The sequence below is a fragment of the Crinia signifera genome, chromosome 1, assembly GCF_055691185.1.
Source record: "Crinia signifera chromosome 1, ASM5569118v1, whole genome shotgun sequence".
NCBI lineage: Eukaryota > Metazoa > Chordata > Amphibia > Anura > Myobatrachidae > Crinia > Crinia signifera.
The window spans coordinates 351,888,070-351,907,537 of record NC_139217.1 but is presented as its reverse complement, the minus strand read 5'-3'; the positions used below and the strand labels follow the sequence as shown (position 1 = coordinate 351,907,537).

At 43.0% G+C, this 19,468-nt stretch overlaps 1 protein-coding gene across 1 annotated transcript in view; it reads right to left on the bottom strand.

Annotated features, from left to right (window-relative positions):
- The window catches only part of LOC146008496 (serotransferrin-1-like), a 47,954-nt gene that overhangs the window by 9,307 nt on the left and 19,179 nt on the right, over window positions 1–19,468 (bottom strand). The window contains exons 11-16 of the mRNA XM_083147853.1: window positions 18,788–18,847; window positions 11,617–11,799; window positions 10,470–10,620; window positions 7,366–7,448; window positions 6,377–6,561; window positions 3,712–3,901 (exon numbers count right to left, since the gene is read on the bottom strand). Coding sequence (XP_083003979.1) covers window positions 3,712–3,901; window positions 6,377–6,561; window positions 7,366–7,448; window positions 10,470–10,620; window positions 11,617–11,799; window positions 18,788–18,847 — 852 coding nt within the window. The remainder of the gene's footprint in view (window positions 1–3,711; window positions 3,902–6,376; window positions 6,562–7,365; window positions 7,449–10,469; window positions 10,621–11,616; window positions 11,800–18,787; window positions 18,848–19,468) is intronic.

The following is a 19,468-nucleotide window of genomic DNA, read 5'->3' as shown; positions in this document are numbered from 1 at the left end:
GACAGCTACCACATTGGGTCAACAAGAATCCAGCGCCCCCTATACACTGGTTACTTCTCCACATTTCGACTACTAGAGGTCTTCGGTGATCCTCTTTTTCCAGTGTAAGGCTGCAGGATTCAGGCTTAGCGCCTTGGGACTGATTCACTTCTTGTTGTATTGTTTGTCCCCATTATACGTGTTATTATCAAAATGTAAAAATAACCACCTAGAGATCAGTTTTTCCCAGCCTGGAAAAAGGTAAAGAGATTTTCTCCACCATACTGAAAATTAAGAACTACTGAACCAACCGCAGGAGCCTTTTATATTGATATACATATATTAACACATACCCAATGGTACCAGAAGGACTGTGTTAGTCTATGTTTGTTATCCTCTACCCCTCACCCCCCCCCCCTCTTGTATAATTCACTTATTATAATTTTTAAGTAAGTTTATATATACTTTTATTTGTATTATTTTTTTTAAATATATTTTTTGCATTTATAAATATTTAGAATATGTTTGCATTTTAAAATATCAATCAAACAAATTTCATTTATTCATTAAACCATAATGTAAGTGATTACTGTATTGCCATTTAGATCATAGCACACATACACAAGTTTAAAGTGAAATCGAGCACAGGGTGACACCCCAAGGTAGATATTGCCTACCATTTCTCTCCCAAGAGGTCCCCTGTAGTATACCTCAAACACCCTGCAGCCAACCCACTTTAACAGAGTTCACAGCGCGGTCACCCCAAACACCCTTTGCACACTACAAATACGAATGTGCCATCAATACGTATACAAATTACCGTATTTTCGGGTTTTTAAATCCCGAAAATACGAATGTGTAAAAAATAGGTGTATTTCTGGATACAATCACCTATTTTTTACGAATTTGCTTTAGTAAATTTCCCCCAGTATGTTTGGTGAGGAAGATAAGCCTGGCTGCAGCATTGAGTATAGATTGGAGTGGACATAGGTATTTGTCAGAATGCCACATATTGGAAGATTACAGTTGTCCAGTGTGGAGATGACCAGTGAGTAGATAAGGTTGTTAGTAGCAATCTGGGTATGCAAGGGTCTGATCCTAGAAATATTTTTTAGATGAAAACATCAGTTTTGTAAGAGGTGAGAATGTGTGGTTTGAAGGAGAGGGAACAGCAAGGGTTACTCTGAGACAGCGCACTTGGGGAGGAATGGGATCATTGAATAGACATACATTAAGTCTCCAAGCATTAGGTCGCCTGGGTCATTAGGCTGACACAAGTATTAGGTCAACAGTCAAAAGGTAGCCATGGGGTTTTTCACTTTTTTTGTCCCGAATGTCGACACAGTCAACATGGAAACTAAAAAAAGTGCACCACGTCCGCTCACGAAGCTTCGGGCACGGTGCCTCGCTATGCTCGGCCCACTATTTTACTCTCCCACCATGCCCTAGTGGATGGAAGGGCACAAAATACCGCCTGTTGGCACATGTTGGCTCAAAAAAAAAAAAAGTGAAAAACCCCATGTCCACCTTTTGACTGTTGACATTCCCCATGTCGACCTAATGATTGTGTCAACTTAATTACCCTGTTAACCTAACCCAGGTCGACATTCAGTAATGTCGCCCATTCATGCAAGTCGCCCATTCATGCAAGTCGACCTAATGATTGACGACCTAATGCTTGGGGACTAGAGGAAATAATAGTTCTTTCATTTATTAATGAATTTAGGTCGACATGCAGGAAGGTAGACATGAGTCTAGGTTGACAGGGTCATTAGGTCGACATGGGGTTTTTAAACAAAAAAAAGATTTATCCCGAATGTGGACACATTGGTGTCAGGGACCATCAAAGGATTTCTGCCCTGCACATAATCTGCGTATGGATGTTTATGAAAAACATCAATTTGCATTTGTGTGCGGGGAGATTTGCTGTGTGTGCAGCGGGCGGCGTTTAGATGACCCGCAAAGCTACCATTTTCAAAGCTTTGCTGAGTCAATCAGAATGAGGGCCAAAGTGGGATCCTGGTGGTTGGGATCCCAATGCCTTTATTGCTGATAAATATCATAGAAACATAGAATTTGACGGCAGATAAGAACCATTTGGCCCATCTAGTCTGCCCCTTTTTTTTACCCTTCAGGTAAACTCAACCCTTTTTAATCCTTATTTCTTTGTAAGGATATTCATATACCTATCCCAAGCATGTTTAAATTGTTCTACTGTCTTAGCCTCTACCACCTCTGATGGGAGGCTATTCCACTTATCCACTACCCTTTCTGTGAAGTAATTCTTTCTGACATTTCCCCTGAACCTACCTCCCTCCAGTTTCAGTGCATGTCCTCGTGTTTTATTACTTGTTTTCCTTTGAAGAAAATTTCCCACCTGTACTATGTTAAAACCCTTGATATATTTGAAGATTTCGATCATGTCCCCCCTTTCCCTTCTCTGCTCCAAACTATACATGTTAAGATCTTTTAGTCTATCCAGGTAAGTTTTGTGATGTAGGCCATGAACCATTTTAGTTGCCCTTCTTTGTACACTCTCCAATGTATTTATATCCTTCTGAAGATACAGTATGGTCTCCAGAACTGGACACAGTATTCCAGATGAGGTCGTACCAATGACCTATAAAGTGGCATTATTACGTCTTTTTTTTTTGCTACTGATTCCTCTCCCTATGCAACCAAGCATCTGACTAGCCTTCCTTATTGCTTTGTTACATTGCCTCCCTGCCTTTAAGTCACTTGAAATAGTGACTCCTAGATCTCTTTCCTCCTCAGTAGTTTCCATTATAGTACCCTTGATACTATATTGAGCCTTTGGGTTTTTGAGTCCCAAGTGCATAATTTTGCATTTTTTAGCATTAAACTGTAGTTGCCATTCTCTTGACCAATTCTCAAGTTTACTTAGATCATTAGTCATTTGATTTACCCCTCCTGGTGTGTCTACTCTGTTGCATATCTTTGTATCATCTGCAAAAAGGCATACTTTCCCTTCAATACCATTTGCAATGTCACTAACAAAGATATTAAAGAGCACTAGTCCAAGTACAGATCCCTGGGGTACTCCACTGGTAACATGTCCCTCCATAGAATGCACTCCATTTACTACAACTGTCTGTTTCCTATCCTGCAACCAGGTTCTAGGTGATATCCTAGGTGAGTATTACGGTTTGAAGTTGGCGCTAGGGGGAGGGATAGGCAACTGAAGGGGATTAATAGGGTCAAAATACTCACCGGGATCCTTTGGTATTGAGACCATCAGGATACCGCTGTCAGGATTCTGTCCAATTAGATCACATCCGCCAGGATTTCATACTCAAACCCATCAGAAGTATACAGATAAAAAAGGCTAAGTGCCCTGCTGTACAGTGGAGAGAGAACCCCTGTATACGGATTCAGTACTGAATCCCGGCGGTCGGGATCCCGGCGTTCAGAATCCCGACGCCGGAATCCCGACAGCCGAAATGCCGACAAGGGGGGGACGTGGATCGCCCCCCCTTGCGGGCTCGCTGCGCTCGCCACGCAGCGGGCACGGTGCCTCGCTACGCTCGGCACGCTAGTTTATTCTCCCTCCAGGGGTGTCGTGGACACCCACGGAGGGAGAATGTGTCGGGATTCCGGCGTCGGGATTCTGAACGCCGGGATCCCGACCGCCGGGATTTTAACTGCATCCCCTGTATACATCCCCTGTAGACTGATTATCGCACAGTAACAAAGTACTATAATATAAAGTACCTGCATATGTGCAGTTGAACACAGAGTCTGCGAGCTCCATAAAAGTTTCTCCTAGTATATCTTGAAGCCCATTATGACCAACTGGAAGGAGGCAAGATGTTGAATCTTTAAAGAGCAGATCACCCTCTCCATATACTTGGAATGATTTGAAGAGCTGAAATGAGGAGTCATCACCTTGTCTAAGATACTCCTATAAAAAGAACACAATGTACATTAGAGACTGCATACATCACGGGGGTTATTCAGTAAGGATCTCAAAAGCAAAATCATTCTCAAATGGGCAAAACCATGTACACTGGCGGGGCAAATTTACTTGCAGACAGATTTAGCTTTGGTGGGGTGTATTCACACTGAAATGTTACATTTGCACCACCTGCAGTGCACATGGTTTTGCCTATTATTGAAAGATTTTGCTTACTGAATGACCCACACTGTCCATTGTTTTGCTTGCATCTGCGATATAATGTAGTTAGAAAATCTAGAAAATGTATATATGATTTCCTTGTACTTTTTATCTCAGTTAAAAGTTAAATTTATCCTGTATAGGCCATCTCTAAAACTTTCCTCACTCAGGTGAGGATGTATCAAGCCTTGCAGAAAATTGAGCCTGTGGTAATGGCTCCTAACTGTCATTTAAAAAAAACTGTATGTAACTTAACAGTTGGAAGCTGATTGGCTGGTGCGTTATCACCTTTATCACCTCTTTGCCAGGAAAAGAAAAATAGATAGCGCTAGAAATAATATAGGTTGGATTAATTTTACAAAGAATAAGAATTATTATTTTAATATTGATAAAATATACGTGTGTATAAAATATATTTAAAAACAATAATATGGACACACTCAGCAGATATTTAAATACTCAGAATACTCAGTCTTAAGGGAACACAATTTGGTGCAATTTTAACATTCACGATGGTTTTCTCCCCGCTGGAATCCACAACCTGGTATGGTTGGTTGATCACTGCTAGAGGTAGATAAAGGATGATATGGGTCCTCACTAGTTTGTGGATAGGTGGATCCAGTCTGGGTGTTGGGGGTTCCAAAAGGCAATGGGTTGGGGGTTCCTGACCGCCGGTCTTGGTCCCCGTCGTATGCGCAGTAGCTTCTTCAGAACCAGCCTCTATGGGCTGCTTTTGAAGAAGCCCACCGTGGCATATTCAGGGTACTGGGTTCGGCTCATGCGCAGTATTGTCCTCTTACTGCGCATTCGCAGTGCTGCTTTTGTTCTCAGTGGTCCCCGCAGACCCCGAGGTGCTGGCCCCCCCAAGCCACCGCGGGGCCTGCGGCACTATAGGTATGCCACTGCAAAGAAGGCAGTGAGTAAAAGGATGTAATTCCTGATAGATGTGAGTGCTGATTCTGAGTGTATGGGGTAGAAGGTCCGCTGTTGTGTCCAAAGTGCTACTGACGTGTTTCATTTTGTAATAGACAACTTTATCAAAGGTCTTTAGATAAAATTGTTTATTACACATTTCAAAAACTGTATCACTACAGCGAAACGCATTGGTTGGAAAGGAGTTGCACCACCTGCTACCTGTTACCCACCACTGAAGGAGAGACCCCATTTGCAAAATTGCAGCGATACCCCTTTGGAGAGATCTTCCAGGAGCAACCTCATTTATATTGCTGGCATCCGGAGAAGGAGATATAAAAACAAGCTTGCTGACACCATACAGCTCATCTCTTCCCCTTAGAGGCAAGCCACCTCGCCAAACAATCGCTGAGAAAAATGGAACTCTGTACTCTCCCTTCCTTGATTTACAGAAGGACTTCCACACCATTACTTTCTGGGACACAGAGGCAGGAGTAACATTATAAACTGATGCGGGTGACTATATTATACATCTAAATGCAGCTTATATAGTTTTAACCAATTTATTTTAACTAGGTGTTTTTTATTGGTATTATTATGTGTATTAAATAATCGTGATATCTCATCCATTTTGAGTCCTAAGTGACATAGGGCCTTATTCGAGTTCACTCTTTCTGACAAAATCCTTCTTAGATGGACAAAACCATGTGCACTGCAGGGGGGCAGATGTAACATGTGCAGATAGAAATAGATTTGGTGATTTTTTTGGTGATTCTTTGCAGGGTAAATACCGGTTGCTTTATTTTAGCACTGCAATATAGATCTCACTTTGAAGTAAAACCCCACCCAAATCTAATTAGATCTGCACAAGTTACATCTGCCCCCCTGCAGTGCACATGGTTTTGTCCATCTAAGAAGGATTTTGTCTGAAAGAGTGAACTCGAATAAGGCCCTAAGCGCAGCCGATATAATTTTTCTTCCTCCTTACCTTGGTAACTTCCTTCGCATTATCACTTCACCAGCCTGAATACTTGTTATACAGTGTACTAGACAATCTACTTCTAACTTTTATTTTTTTCAAACACAACCTGTAACATGGCAGTTAGGAGCTGACTGGCTGGTACTTTATTTCTCTCCACTTTAATCACTCTCTTAGTCCCCCTTCGACTAAGAAGTTTCTTAGGACTACATTAGCATAAATATAGCTTCAATCAGTTTTGTTTGTTTGTTTTCAATATTGAGGTGTATGAGAGAAAATAATCTGAGAGGCATATCATACCAATGAGCATCAGTAGTCTGTCCAGCCTGACCCTGTTCCTTATGTCACGCATCCTCACTGTCCAGTCTTACCTGAGATTTCATTAAAAAGTCATAGATTTTGGTGGCAATTAAAGGACGAGTCATCACTACATTGGGAGGGATGACACCCAAGTTACAGTGGCTCCAGTTTGTTAGTGGGACTCTCTCACCATCTGGGCACAAGAGCTCAAAGTCTGAAGTGCTAAAACCATGAGCCCAACCAGAGCTCTCCAGATCTAAAAGAAACATAGAGGTTGCATTAAATGAGGACATAATATCCAAAAATAATATCTAACAGAAGAATAATAGGTACTTGTTTAGTTTCACGGTGGCACTTCCCAGCAGATCGTATGTAAATTGCATGCAATATTTGCATACAATTTGCATATGATTTAATCTGCGATTTAACACACCCCCACTATCCACGCCAGCCCGAAGCGTGGCGAGCACAGTGTGCCCCGAGAGGGGACGCAGTACGCATACTCCCCACCTGTTCCGAAGTATAATATCCAAAATTAAGGGCCTGAGCGATATGTACCCGTAGTTCTATTGACAGGAAGCCAGCATTTATGGGTGGAAACCTGCCATTTTCTTGGTATGGTGGAGAAAACATAGGAATGGCCAGGTGTTTTTGAGGAGGGTCTATGACATCAGCGATGGCCACTTCCACCCTGTCTCAGTTGCAAGGTGGTGGAAAGTTCAGACTTACATTTGCACAGACTGGAAAAATCATTTAATGGTTCATGAATTGTGATTTGATTTGCGAGTAGATTGCGAATAGCGATCCATTTGCAATTCTCTAGCAATTTAGCAAGGGGCATCTTCTCTTTCAAACTGGGCAGCAGCTTTCTCCTCGCAGTCGACTGTGACTTCTCAGATTCATGATCAGGTCTGAATCATGCCCCAAGCGTGTAGAAATGAAAATGACCGGATTGCAGTTTGTGCATTGTGCTTCAAAGGTCAAATAGTAAAGAACAAGGTGGCACAATGCTCAAATTTGATTTTCGGTAGTGATTCATTAGAGAGTCAGAGCTTCTTACTTGCAATGTTATCTTCTAGTGAGTGATGCTCCAAAAATGCAACATCTCCATAGCTGCGGCCACCTGGGTCTCCAACTAAACACCTAGTAGGATATAACCACATTGAAAACATTGGATAACTTAATACATCTTGAGAGAACAATTCACTTGTAAATGTTACAAAGCCTAAATGGCAATAGCTCACAATGAATTCAGTTGGGTAACGTTATTGACATTGTGGTAAAATCCACCTTAACCCAAACAAAATTGGGAAGTAATCTATTGAATTCACATAGATCTATGATCAGCACACCTCGGGCACTAAGTACAAGCCTGTGAGGTCTGCGAGTCTGCATGTATTCTTAAAGCAGCAATCTTGATTGCCACTTAAAAAATATGGGCAAACTCGCAGAATTTCCTAGACTGCCTGCCTGCACCTCACAGGCTTACATATTATGTTCTGCTCCTGGAGTCCCGGGTCATTGTCACTAGTAATATGTAACAGGTCTTATAAGGGCTACATATAAGCAACAAATGCCGTTCTACAAGATCCTCATCATCACCATTTACCTGCTGTTATCATGTGATCTACAGTTAAAAACCAATACTTTGATTTTGTGGTTCCAAACTTTTATGAATCACCGTGCCCTCAAGTAAAAAAATCTTATTGTGATATTTAGGGGGGGGACGCCGACGCCGACTATAGTTTGGTTTGGTCCTGGACCACCAACCTGGTGCACCAGTGTATCCTGCGGAAATTTGCTTTGGAACCACTACTCTAAACCATTCATCACTTGGCTGGTGTTGACCCCAGGGCACTGAGTCAACATGCAGCCACAGGGAGGAGCTGCAGCATCTACACCAAACACCCAAAAGTAAGAGGCTCCAGCTGTGTGTACATGATAATGATGGTGGCAGCAGCTACTATCCTAGATTTGATGTACTATTGCCACCACAGTAGGTTAGTGGAGGTGGGAAAGAAAGGCTGGTAGGTTTGGTCAGTAACTAGAGGTTATTGACAGTTAAACCATAGAGAAACAATTGGGCGGACAATGTGTAAGAAAAAATTTGTCTGGTCATAGACAAATCGAGTTCTATTAGATTTTTCGTTTTCAGCAGCTGTCCAAACTGAGATGTGATATTTGCTTTTCCCTTGTATGCACTCTTGACACTGTGTCATTTAATGAATGCTGGCCCCATTCATTAATGGGGGAGAAATGGTATCAGCGCTGATTCCACTTCTCTCCCATAATAGTGTTCATTCTAGCACCCGCTATCTTTGAAAACCAATGCAGTTCCTCTTCCCTGCCTGGGGTGTCGCTGTCTGCTGTATTGCTTCTAGCACTGTGTGGTCTGTATATCAGCACTGATATGCAAACCAGACCTGTGCTAGAAACACCACAGCAGACAGTGACACCCCAGGCAGGGAAGAGGAACTGCATTGGTTTTCAAAGATGGCGGGTGCTAGAATGAACACTATATAACGACCCTTCATATATATATATGTCCCCCCTGTTTGCCAGAATCTAGTGCAAGTTCCAGACAAGAAACAAGTGTCTTGGGGGCCCATTTACCTTTCAATATTTGCATCTAATTCCTAGAGAACACCCATTTTCAGGAATTTGTCGCAAATATTATGTACCTCCGGAATGTATCTAGGAGGGACCGCCAGGGCCGGAACCACCAATAGGCAGGACTAGGCATTTGCCTAGGGCGCTGGCCACTGGAGGGTAGTACTGAGCCGCGGAGGTACATAGAGAGGTACTAGAAAGCAGGGAGCAGGTGAGTCTGTGTGATCCTCCCACTCCCCCCCCATCCCGACCTGCCCCCGCGCCGCCCGCTCCCTGCTGGGGGGGGATTTCAGTGCGGCACTACCCGCGCTCCGAGGGGGGGTGCGGGCGCTTGCCGCAGTATCGCCTGCATACCCCCCCTCCCCGTGCTGCAGTATCGTCCACAAACACCCACCCACCCCCCCCCACAGGGTTTTTTTTTTGCCTGCCGTGATCCCTTCTGTTCACCTTGCACTATAGGTTTCTCTGGGGGATGCGATACTGCCTGATGTACCAATGTCAGTCAACATTGCATCAGCTACTGCCATTCTGAGAAGACAATAGCCCATTGTAGCATATATTGCCCCAGGCAATGGGCATGTAACACCCTGCAAACGAGCATGTAACCCACTAGTAACAAGCAAAAAAAACACTGGCAATGAATAAGAAACCCCTGGCTACAAGCAAGTAACCCCCTGACAATGAGCATGTAACCCCCTGACAAGGAGCATGTCACCCCTAGCAATGACCATATAACTCCGGTCAATGAGCATGATACCCCTGGCAAACAGTATTCAGGTAATAAATGTATGGGAGGGGGCATAATTTGGGGGGGGGGGGGGGGCAGGGCGCAAATTTTCTAGTTACATCAATGGGCAAGTTAAAATTCAGATACTAACAGTGACTAAAAGTGTTTGAGGACTTGTTTGATCAATAGATACTGAATGCAAAGATTGTGTGTACATACATTGGCCCAGGAATGTATATATTTAGTAAAAAAAAAATGTTATATAACTATAATCCAACCCCCCACACCACCACCTAATCTTAATGTGACTAAATCCAAACCCCCCACACCACCACCTAATCTAAATGTAACTAAATCCAAACCCCCCACACTACCACCTAATCTTAATGTAACTAAATCCAAACCCCCCACACCACCACCTAATCTTAATGTAACTAAATCCAAACCCCCCACACCACCACTTAATCTTAATGTAACTAAATCCAAACCCCCCACACTACCACCTAATCTTAATGTAACTAAATCCAAACCCCCCACACCACTACCTAATCTTAATGTAACTAAATCCAAACCCCCCACACCACCACTTAATCTTAATGTAACTAAATCCAAACCCCCCACACTACCACCTAATCTTAATGTAACTAAATCCAAACCCCCCACACCACCACCTAATCTTTCAAATACAGCACTTTTGAAAAACATTTGCTGCTCTTAATAATGGGTTTTAAAGGATAAAAATGAAAAGGCTTAAAGAGGTATTAGTTGTGTAAGACTAGTTTATGGTCTCGACATAGCTTCCCAGTATCCTTTCCTTATACACTTACCTGAGGGCGCCCATGTTGCCGTAATAACGCTCATCGTGATTGGCTGCACATCTCCCATTGACTCTGCCACCCTCCTCCCAGCCCACACACACTTTGCATAGGCCTTGTTCTCCTCCGGGCATGCACCCCTTCCAGAAATAGTTTTCATAAGCTAAAGGAGGACAGCAAAGTCAAAGGGATAGCTGAAAACCCCACTTCAGCTGACAATGAGATAGTCCCGCCCACAACTTTTCAGATTAAAGAAAAAAAAAAAACTTAATTAAGAAAGCAGTTAAAACTGAGACAAAAGCAATACAATAAAAAACATGCTGTAGTTTTTCAGATTGTCTCAAAAGGAAAATTGCCTATAGCAACTAATCAGATTCTGTCATTTTCTAGAAATACTTATTAAAAGATAGATATATTTGCTTGGCTGCTGTGGGCAAAAGCTAAATGGGTTTTTTTTTTTTAGTTTTTTTTTTTAAGTTTTACTTAATAAACCCCATGAGACCAATTGATCAACTGAAAATACAATGAAAAATAATGCATAAGTAGATGCCAAACTCAGTATACCTGAAGTACTAACCTGGTAAAGTGCTAAATCCTTACACCACTATAAAGCTGGGTACGCACTGTCTTCTTGTGTGTATACATTATGGAGCTAATTCAGCATGGATCACTAATCAGAGAATTCTCAAATCAAGCAATTATCAAATGACTGTGCATGCGTACTTTAGTCATTGCCCATGCCTATGGATCGTAAACGCAATGCAGCCAGAGCTTGATTGACAGGAAGACTGCCATTTCCTGGGTGTGGTGAAAAAACCCAGGCTTGCCCAGGCTTTTTTTGACATCGCCGCTGACCACTTCCTCCCTATATCAGTCGCAGATTAGTGGAAGCCTCTGACTTTTTGCAGAAACATTCAGGAATTGCGTATGACGATACATGCACCTGCGTGTTATCAGTGACAATCTCCATCGTCTGTGCATGCAAGGTGATGGAAGACATTGCAAGCAAAGGCCATGTTGCAGCATCTGCATACCCTCCCATCACCGGAGAGGTCATGCTGGGTACCTATAGCATAGTTTGTACCCAGCATAAGGTAGCAATATTTCAAAGCTGCATGTTAAATCATGATTGAACAGTTGTTGCTTCCAATCTACTTACCTGTGTTAATGTCACAGTCCCAGGTTTGATTGCCAGGTGCTCGCACTGTATATTTGGAGAGCAGAAGCCACCCCGCAGGACTGTATTTGTTACCGTGGCATGAGCGGCGCCCAACCAGATCAAGGAGATTTACAGCTTTCATGTTTTTTTTGGTTACAGCCAAAGCATAAAGAGCAGGGAACCCTACAGAGACGGTCACAGTGACAGTAATCAGAAATTAGGCCTGACAAATGACAGTAACATTTCACAAAACAAACATTTTAGAATAACCAGTTGACAACTTAATGAATGTAGCCAACCATAACCTTCTGACAGTTTTGCTATGGTCGCTATTTGGTTCCAAAAAAACCTGCTAAGCTTAAGGTAGGTATCCAATTAGCTGTGCTCATTTTCTGCCCCAAAAATGGGCTATTATCACGCTTTTATCATTATCAAGCTATTCTATTATAGCGCATCAGGCATTGTTTAGAACTGGCACACATAATCCACATAAACAACAGCTGGGGTGCAGATCTCAGGTTGTTTTCCAAGGAATAACGCCAATAATAGAAAAATCCAGTAAAAAGAGCACTCACCAGGCTTCTCCTTTTTGCAAGTGATAAAATATTTGAATATATCACCAGATCATATAAGCATTTTGTCAACGTTTTGGGCCACTAAGTGCTCTTTGTCAAGAACAGAATCAGCGTGATGATCTGATGATGTATTAAAATATTTTTTCACTTGCAAAAGGGAGAAGCCTGTGGTATGGCGCCTAGAAATATTAAATGAAGTCCATATATATGGTGATCCAAATGTTCAGTGAAGCAGACAAGAAAATTTCATCCAATGACTTGTTTATATAGTCCTTCATACTTGTCATAGGCAAAACAGTAAGCGAGAAACCCAACGTGTTTCATCTACATTGACTTCATTAGGGGTATGCTCAAGGTTCTTCTCAAAAAGAGTTTGACCTCCAACAAATATATTAGAAGGGTAAGAGAAGTCCCGTCTTAATCTTTTATACCACTTCTCAACTGGACTTCCTGAAACATGAATTGGTCGTAGAGCATCAAATACGCATTCAAGTGCAATCACCCTTTGGGTTTTTGGAATATAGAATTCTTTCCCTGTGCAGTGTTAAAAGTGAGGATCTCACAGCTAGAGATCAATCTCCAACAGGGAAGGACAGCAGACCCAAAGACGGGATTGTGTGGTAAGGCTGCCAGTGTTCATTGTATTTATAATACTAGCGCATGGAGGATTATTGGGTTCTAGATAGTACAGATTAGTACCTGTTAATAGGCTTTCCTCTACTCCACCATGGCAGCATACATCTGGGTTACGCCCTCTTGGGTAGATATCTGGAAAGGAACACAAAAAACAGACACTGCCCCTATATAAGGACCTCCTCCCTTGGGCTCTGTGTCTTAATTAAACAGCTCCTTATACATCATATAATACATAAAAACGGGACGGGAAAACGGCTGCCATGGTGGAGTAGAGAAAAGCCTATTAACAGGTACTAATCTGTACTTTCCTCTACCTCCCCATGGCAGCATACATCTGGGTATACCCAAGCAGTTTTACTTCACTGGGTGGGACAATCCGAAATTAATATAAGAAAAGAAAAGGATACGGTTACTTCACCATCTCCGTCTGTAGACTGTATGTATTATTATCATACTACTGCGCTCAGTATTTTGCGCCCCATACTAGCATCTTGGGATACTGTAACGTCTACCCTGCAGTGCTTGGTAAACGTGTGTGCAGATGACCAGCACGCTGCCCTGCATACTTCTTCTATTGACGTGGACTCCCTTTCGGCCCAGGACGCCGCCAAGGACCTGGTCGAGTGGGCTTTAAGCCCCACCGGGATTTCCAATTTCCTAATTTTGTATGCTTCTCTGATGCATGTTTTTATCCATCTAGAAATGGTGGTTTTGGTAGCTCCCAGCCCCTTATTCCTGCCTTCCATCAGCACGAACAGTCTTTTTGATTTTCTAAACGCCTGTACCCTTCTTATGTATGCTTTTAAGGCCCTTGTCACGTCTAGACTATGTAGCCTTTCTTCTTTAGCATTTTTAGGATTCGCACAGAAAGAAGGAAGGATTATTTCTTGGTTGAGATGGAAGCTGGAAACTACTTTTGGTAAAAAGGTAGGGTTTGTTCTCATCACTGCCCTGTCTTCGAAGAAGTTTAGAAATGGTTCTTGTACCCACAGGGCCTGGAGTTCAGACACTCTCCTTGCTGACGTGATAGCTACAAGAAAGACCACTTTCATAGTCAGATAGTTGAGTGATATCTCTTCTATAGGCTCGAATAGAGCCTCCGTCAGTACGTTAAGCACCAGATTAAGGTCCCACGGGGCCATGGGGTTGTGGAAGGTTGGCCTGATTTTCTTGATCGCTTGGACGAATCTCTGAATGTATTTATTGTCCGCAATCTTGGTATCCAACATCGCTCCAATGGCCGAAATCTGTACTTTTAAAGAATTCGCCGCCAGCTTCTTCTCTAATCCTGCTTGCAGGAAATCTAGAATGGTAGGTATTAACCTAGGGTTTTTGTTATTTTCCTTACAGAAAAATACATACTTGCCCCATATTCTATAATAAGTTGCGGATGTCGACACCTTCCTTGCCTTCAGTAGTGTGTCGACTACCTTCTGGGAAAACCCTTTTCCTCTTAGCGTCCTGGTCTCAGTAACCAGGCCGCCAGGCTCCAGCTTGCTGGTTGCCGTTGATGAAACCGGCCCTGCCCAATGAGATCCTCGTGGTCGGGTAGAAACCATGGCCCCCCTATCGCCATCCTTACTAATTTGGCGAACCAAGGCCTTCTTGGCCAGTAGGGCAGGATTGCTATTACCGTGGCAGTTTCTCTCTGTACTTTGTTCAGGAATCTGTGGATGATTGTAAACGGGGGAAAAGCATACGCTAACTCCGCTCTCCACTTCGCCGTGAGTGCGTCCGTCTGCCATGCTGTCGGTTCCCAGTGCCTGGAGATGAACCTTGGGACTTTTGCATTGCTTGCCGTCGCCATCAGGTCCACTTCCGGCACCCCCCATTCTTGCGTTAGTTGTGTGAACACTGCTGCTGACAGCTCCCACTCTCCTGGGATTAGCCTGTGCCTGCTCAGAGCATCTGCCCTGACGTTTTCCTTCCCTGCCACGAACACTGCAGAGATGTTTCTGACATGACGTTCTGCCCATTCCAGGATAAGCGTTACTTCTGACATCAATTTCCGGCTCCTTGTACCCCCCTGTTTGTTTAGGTACATGACCACTGACTGGTTGTCTGACCTTATTATCAGATCTTTGCCTCTTACTAGTTCCTGAAATACTTGGCATGCCAAGAACACCGCCCGCATCTCTCTTACGTTTGAATGTTGCCGGCCCATAGCCTGGTCCCATTCTCCTTGTATCGACTGCTCTTCGCACACCGCGCCCCATCCTGTCTCGCTGGCGTCTGTCGTCACCACCACCTGCGGACCGGTCGCGAACGACTTCCCCTTGGTCAGCCTGTGTGCTTTCGACCACCAGAGCAGATCTTCTATTGCTCCCTTTGACAGATATATCCTCTGTCTTCGGTCCTTCGCATCCCCGTTCCACTGTCTCAAGAAACAATTCTGCAGCGTCCTGATGTGAAATCTGGCCCACCTGGTCGTATCCAATGCGGCCGACAAGATGCCGAGTACCCTCATGCAGTCTTCTGAGTACACCGCCTTTTTCCTCAACATTCCTTTTACTTCTTGTAGAAGTTTTAGGCGTCTGTCCTTTGTTAATTTTATAGTCATTTCTTCTGTGTCCAGAATGACCCCCAGGTATTTTACCTCTTGTGACGGCACTAACTGACTTTTTTGAATGTTGATTAACCATCCGTGTTGTCTCAGGTAGTCCAGCACTACCCCTGTATGTGCTTCGGCCATTTCTCTGGTGTCTGCCGCAATTAAGAGGTCGTCCAAGTACGGCCAGATTGAAATGCCTAACACCCTTAGGTTGGCTACCAGAACCACTAGAATTTTTGTAAAGGTTCTCGGGGACGTAGACAGGCCGAACGGCAGCGATGTGAACTGGTATGTTATTTGTTTTAGGCGAAATCTGAGGAACTTTTGATGTCCTGGAAATATTGGTACATGTAAATATGCGTCCTTTAAATCGATTGTTGTTAGAAACATCCCTCTTTCTATGTCTGGTATGATCGATCTTATTGACTCCATTCTGAATCGTTTCACCTGAACGTAGGTATTCAGTCTTCTTAGGTCTAGAATAGTTCTGAACCCCCCTGACGGTTTTTTCACGACAAAGAATCTTGAAAACCATCCCAGATTTTCGTCTTGTTTGGGAACTCTTATGACCACTCCTTGCTCTATCATGGTCTGTAGACTGCTGAACAAGGCCGCCCTTTCTTCCAAATTGCTGGGAATAGGTGACCCCTCCATCCAGCTTCCTGGTACTGTAACAAATTCTATTTTGTAACCTGAAGAGACTACTTCCAGTACCCATTTGTCCTGTACTGACTGATGCCAAGCTTCTTAGTATTGCATCAGTCTGCCGCCTACTTTCTCTTTGGCGTCATTGCTGGTTTTGCCTGAAGGCAAACCTGCCGTCTCTGCCTCTTTGGCCACGAAAATTATACCTGTTACCGAGCCAAGGCCTGCGAAAACCTCTGCCTGGCCTATATGTTTTTGCCTCTCTGAAGTCCGTGGACTGGTACCGGGATGCTTTATTGAATGATCCCCTTCTTGCGGCCTTATCCTGGGGTAGCCATACCGACTTACCCCCTGACACTTTAGTAATAATCTCGTCCAATTGTTGCCCAAACAAGTAATTTCCTTGGAAGGGCAAAGAGATTAACTAATTTTTGGACTGACTGTCTGCCGAGGCTTCAGCCACAAGGCCCTTCTTATAACCGCCGTTGTAGCGTTGGATCTGGCCGCCAAGCGTACCATATCAAGAGAGGCATCACACAAAAACTCCACAGCCACCTGTATGTTTTGTACCACTTTCAACAGTTCTGACCTTTTAATGCCATCCAGCATGTCGGACTCCAGGTCTTGGCACCATGACCTTAGGACCCTAGTAGTCACTGCTGTCGCTGATGAGGCCTTCATAGAAGCCCCTATCGTAGTATGTTGCTTCCTCAGACTCATTTCAATTTTTCTTTCCATTGAGTCCTTAAATATATTCGCATCCTCTAGTGGGAGCGTAGTTTTCCTTGAGATGCGTGCTATTGCTGCATCCACTTTAGGTGCCTCATCCCACTTTTTAACCTGCTCATGGTCAAAGGGGTACATCTTGGATACTCTTAAGGGTACTGCCACCTTTTTATCAGGGTGCCCCCATTCTTCTTCCACTACTTCTTGTAGTGTTTTAGATAATGGAAAGGTTTTAGTTTTCCTCTTTTTGTCCTTAAACAGAAGGTCCTGGAGCTTACCCTCCTCCTGAGGGTCTTCTATATTGAGTGACTTATGGACTAAACAAAGTAGGTTCTCAAGCAAGTCCGGGTTGAAATCTACCCCTTCTTTTTCCTGGAACACTTTGCCTTCCTCCATCTCTTCCTCTGCCTTCCCAGAGGGACCTGGCTCTGACCCTTCCGAGTCAGAACGTACAGCTCTAGGCCTTTTCCCTGAGGACTTGACAAACTCCTCTTTGGACATAAAGGTATCCGCCAGCTCAGTTTTAAGCAATTTTACTAAGTCTGTGATCTGTATAGATCCCATTTGCAGAGAGCTTCTGCATTTGCTGCATTCAGGACCTGAGCATTTATCAGGTAACGCTTTGTCACAAGATGAGCACTTCCTCTTGTGCTTAGCTTTCACATCTCCTTTTTCTTTGCCAGTTTCAGACCTAGCAGAAAAAAACCCTATTTAGGCATATGCATAAAAAAATCAAAGTTTTCCCCTAAGAACAGCGCTTCCTTAATCCGGCTTACCCTGGCTTACTCGGCTGCTTTTTTTCATCCTCCATATTACTTTTATCACAGAGACTCACTGCAACAACATGATATCTCCGTTATAGGTAAGAATAAAAACATCCAAGTCCCAGCAGCGCCGCTGCTTGTCGGGATCTTACCCCAGTCTGCTGGTATCAGGCACACAAACATCCGCTGTCTGCCCCTTCGTATGGACACAGTCCTCGCACGCGATCACCGGCATCCAGGCACGCTGAGACGCCTTCTGATGACCTCAGACGCTCACTGGCGTCTCCTACTAGTACCACGCGTGACGCACTGCGTCACCACGCGCCGCGTCATGCAGTGCGCCTGCTCCGTTCACTGCCTGTTTGTAATGATGCCGGCGTCGTTACCCACAACCGCTCCTGGAGGCGGGGTACTCCAGCAGATGGACGGCCCAACTGCCCTCGACAGCGGGAGTCCTGAACGCCATTACCCCTTACTGCACTCGGCAGGGGAGCCAGCTTAACAGCTTCTTCACAGGGTAAGCCACACACATCTACCCGGAAAGGAAAAAAAGACACAGAGCCCAAGGGAGGAGGTCCTTATATAGGGGCAGTGTCTGTTTTTTGTGTTCCTTTCCAGATATCTACCCAAGAGGGCGTAACCCAGATGTATGCTGCCATGGGGAGGTAGAGGAAATATAGATATATATATCTATATATATCTATATATCTATATATATATATCTATATATATATATATATATATATATAGATATATAGATAGATTTATATAGATAAAGATATATCAGTATATATTAATCACATGATCACATTAATAATAATTTATAATAATTTATAGGTTTTCAACAAGGTTCAGACATTGGATAATTTAATTTGATTTAACCAATTTATAACTTTTTGGGCCATTTTACAGATTTTGGAAGCAAATGTTTGATTGCCTTTTGATCCCAGATTTTAATTTGGCTGTGTGTCTTTACAAAATGAATTAATAATAAAGTAATATTTAAGAGCTTAAGAGGTAGACGTACTGAAGCTTCTAAAAAAAATAAAATTGCCCATAGCAGATACTGCCTTTCCTAGGATGCCTATGAAAATGATAGCTAGATTCTCATTGGTTGCTATGGGCAACACCACTATTCTAAGTTTTAAAACAGTTAGTAAATCTACCCCTAAGTATCCTTACAAGAACAATTTAACATGTGTTTTTTAGTTTGATAAACCCATGCACAACATCAGATCTACCAGACATGACTGTAGTACGGTTTAGTATCTTACCCCTCTCTGACAGGTGGTGCAGCAGCTCACGTGGGTTTGTGGAACAGTCAGAACTTTCACCTATAGGAATAGAAGTGACTCAGCCGTCGGCACATTTATAGTTGTCCAGTACAACAGTTAGATACTACAATCAAATAATTGTTTAGGTATTACAGGTACCTATCTGTACCTCAACCTAGAAATAACTTGGGCATGGAAATTGTTGTACAGGATTAACAGGTTTTGTATAATAATATAGTATATAATAATAATAATAATAATAATAATAATAATAATAATAATAATAATAATAATAATAATATAGTGTTACAAATTCGGGGCATCTACATGAGTCGGGTTACTTACGCCCCATTATAATAACCTATTACCGAATCACCGCCGCACTCCTCCACTTTACTTCAGCAGTTCCCTTAATTGCTTTTTACAAATGTGCAAGTATGTAAATGTTACCACTGTTATTATTGTCTTTTATTTTAAATGATAATTACATAGAAATAAATCTCCCCGATCATTAAAATGCCAGTTTGTTATTTATTTATTTATTTATTTATATGAAATGTTCCAAAGATTTCACACTTTCTTGCAGAAAAACAAACTTTCATCTGTGACTAGTTAGACTAGTTAGATAGGGCTGCTTCCAACTTTGTCTTTGATTTGTACACTGAGGGGATCATTCTACAA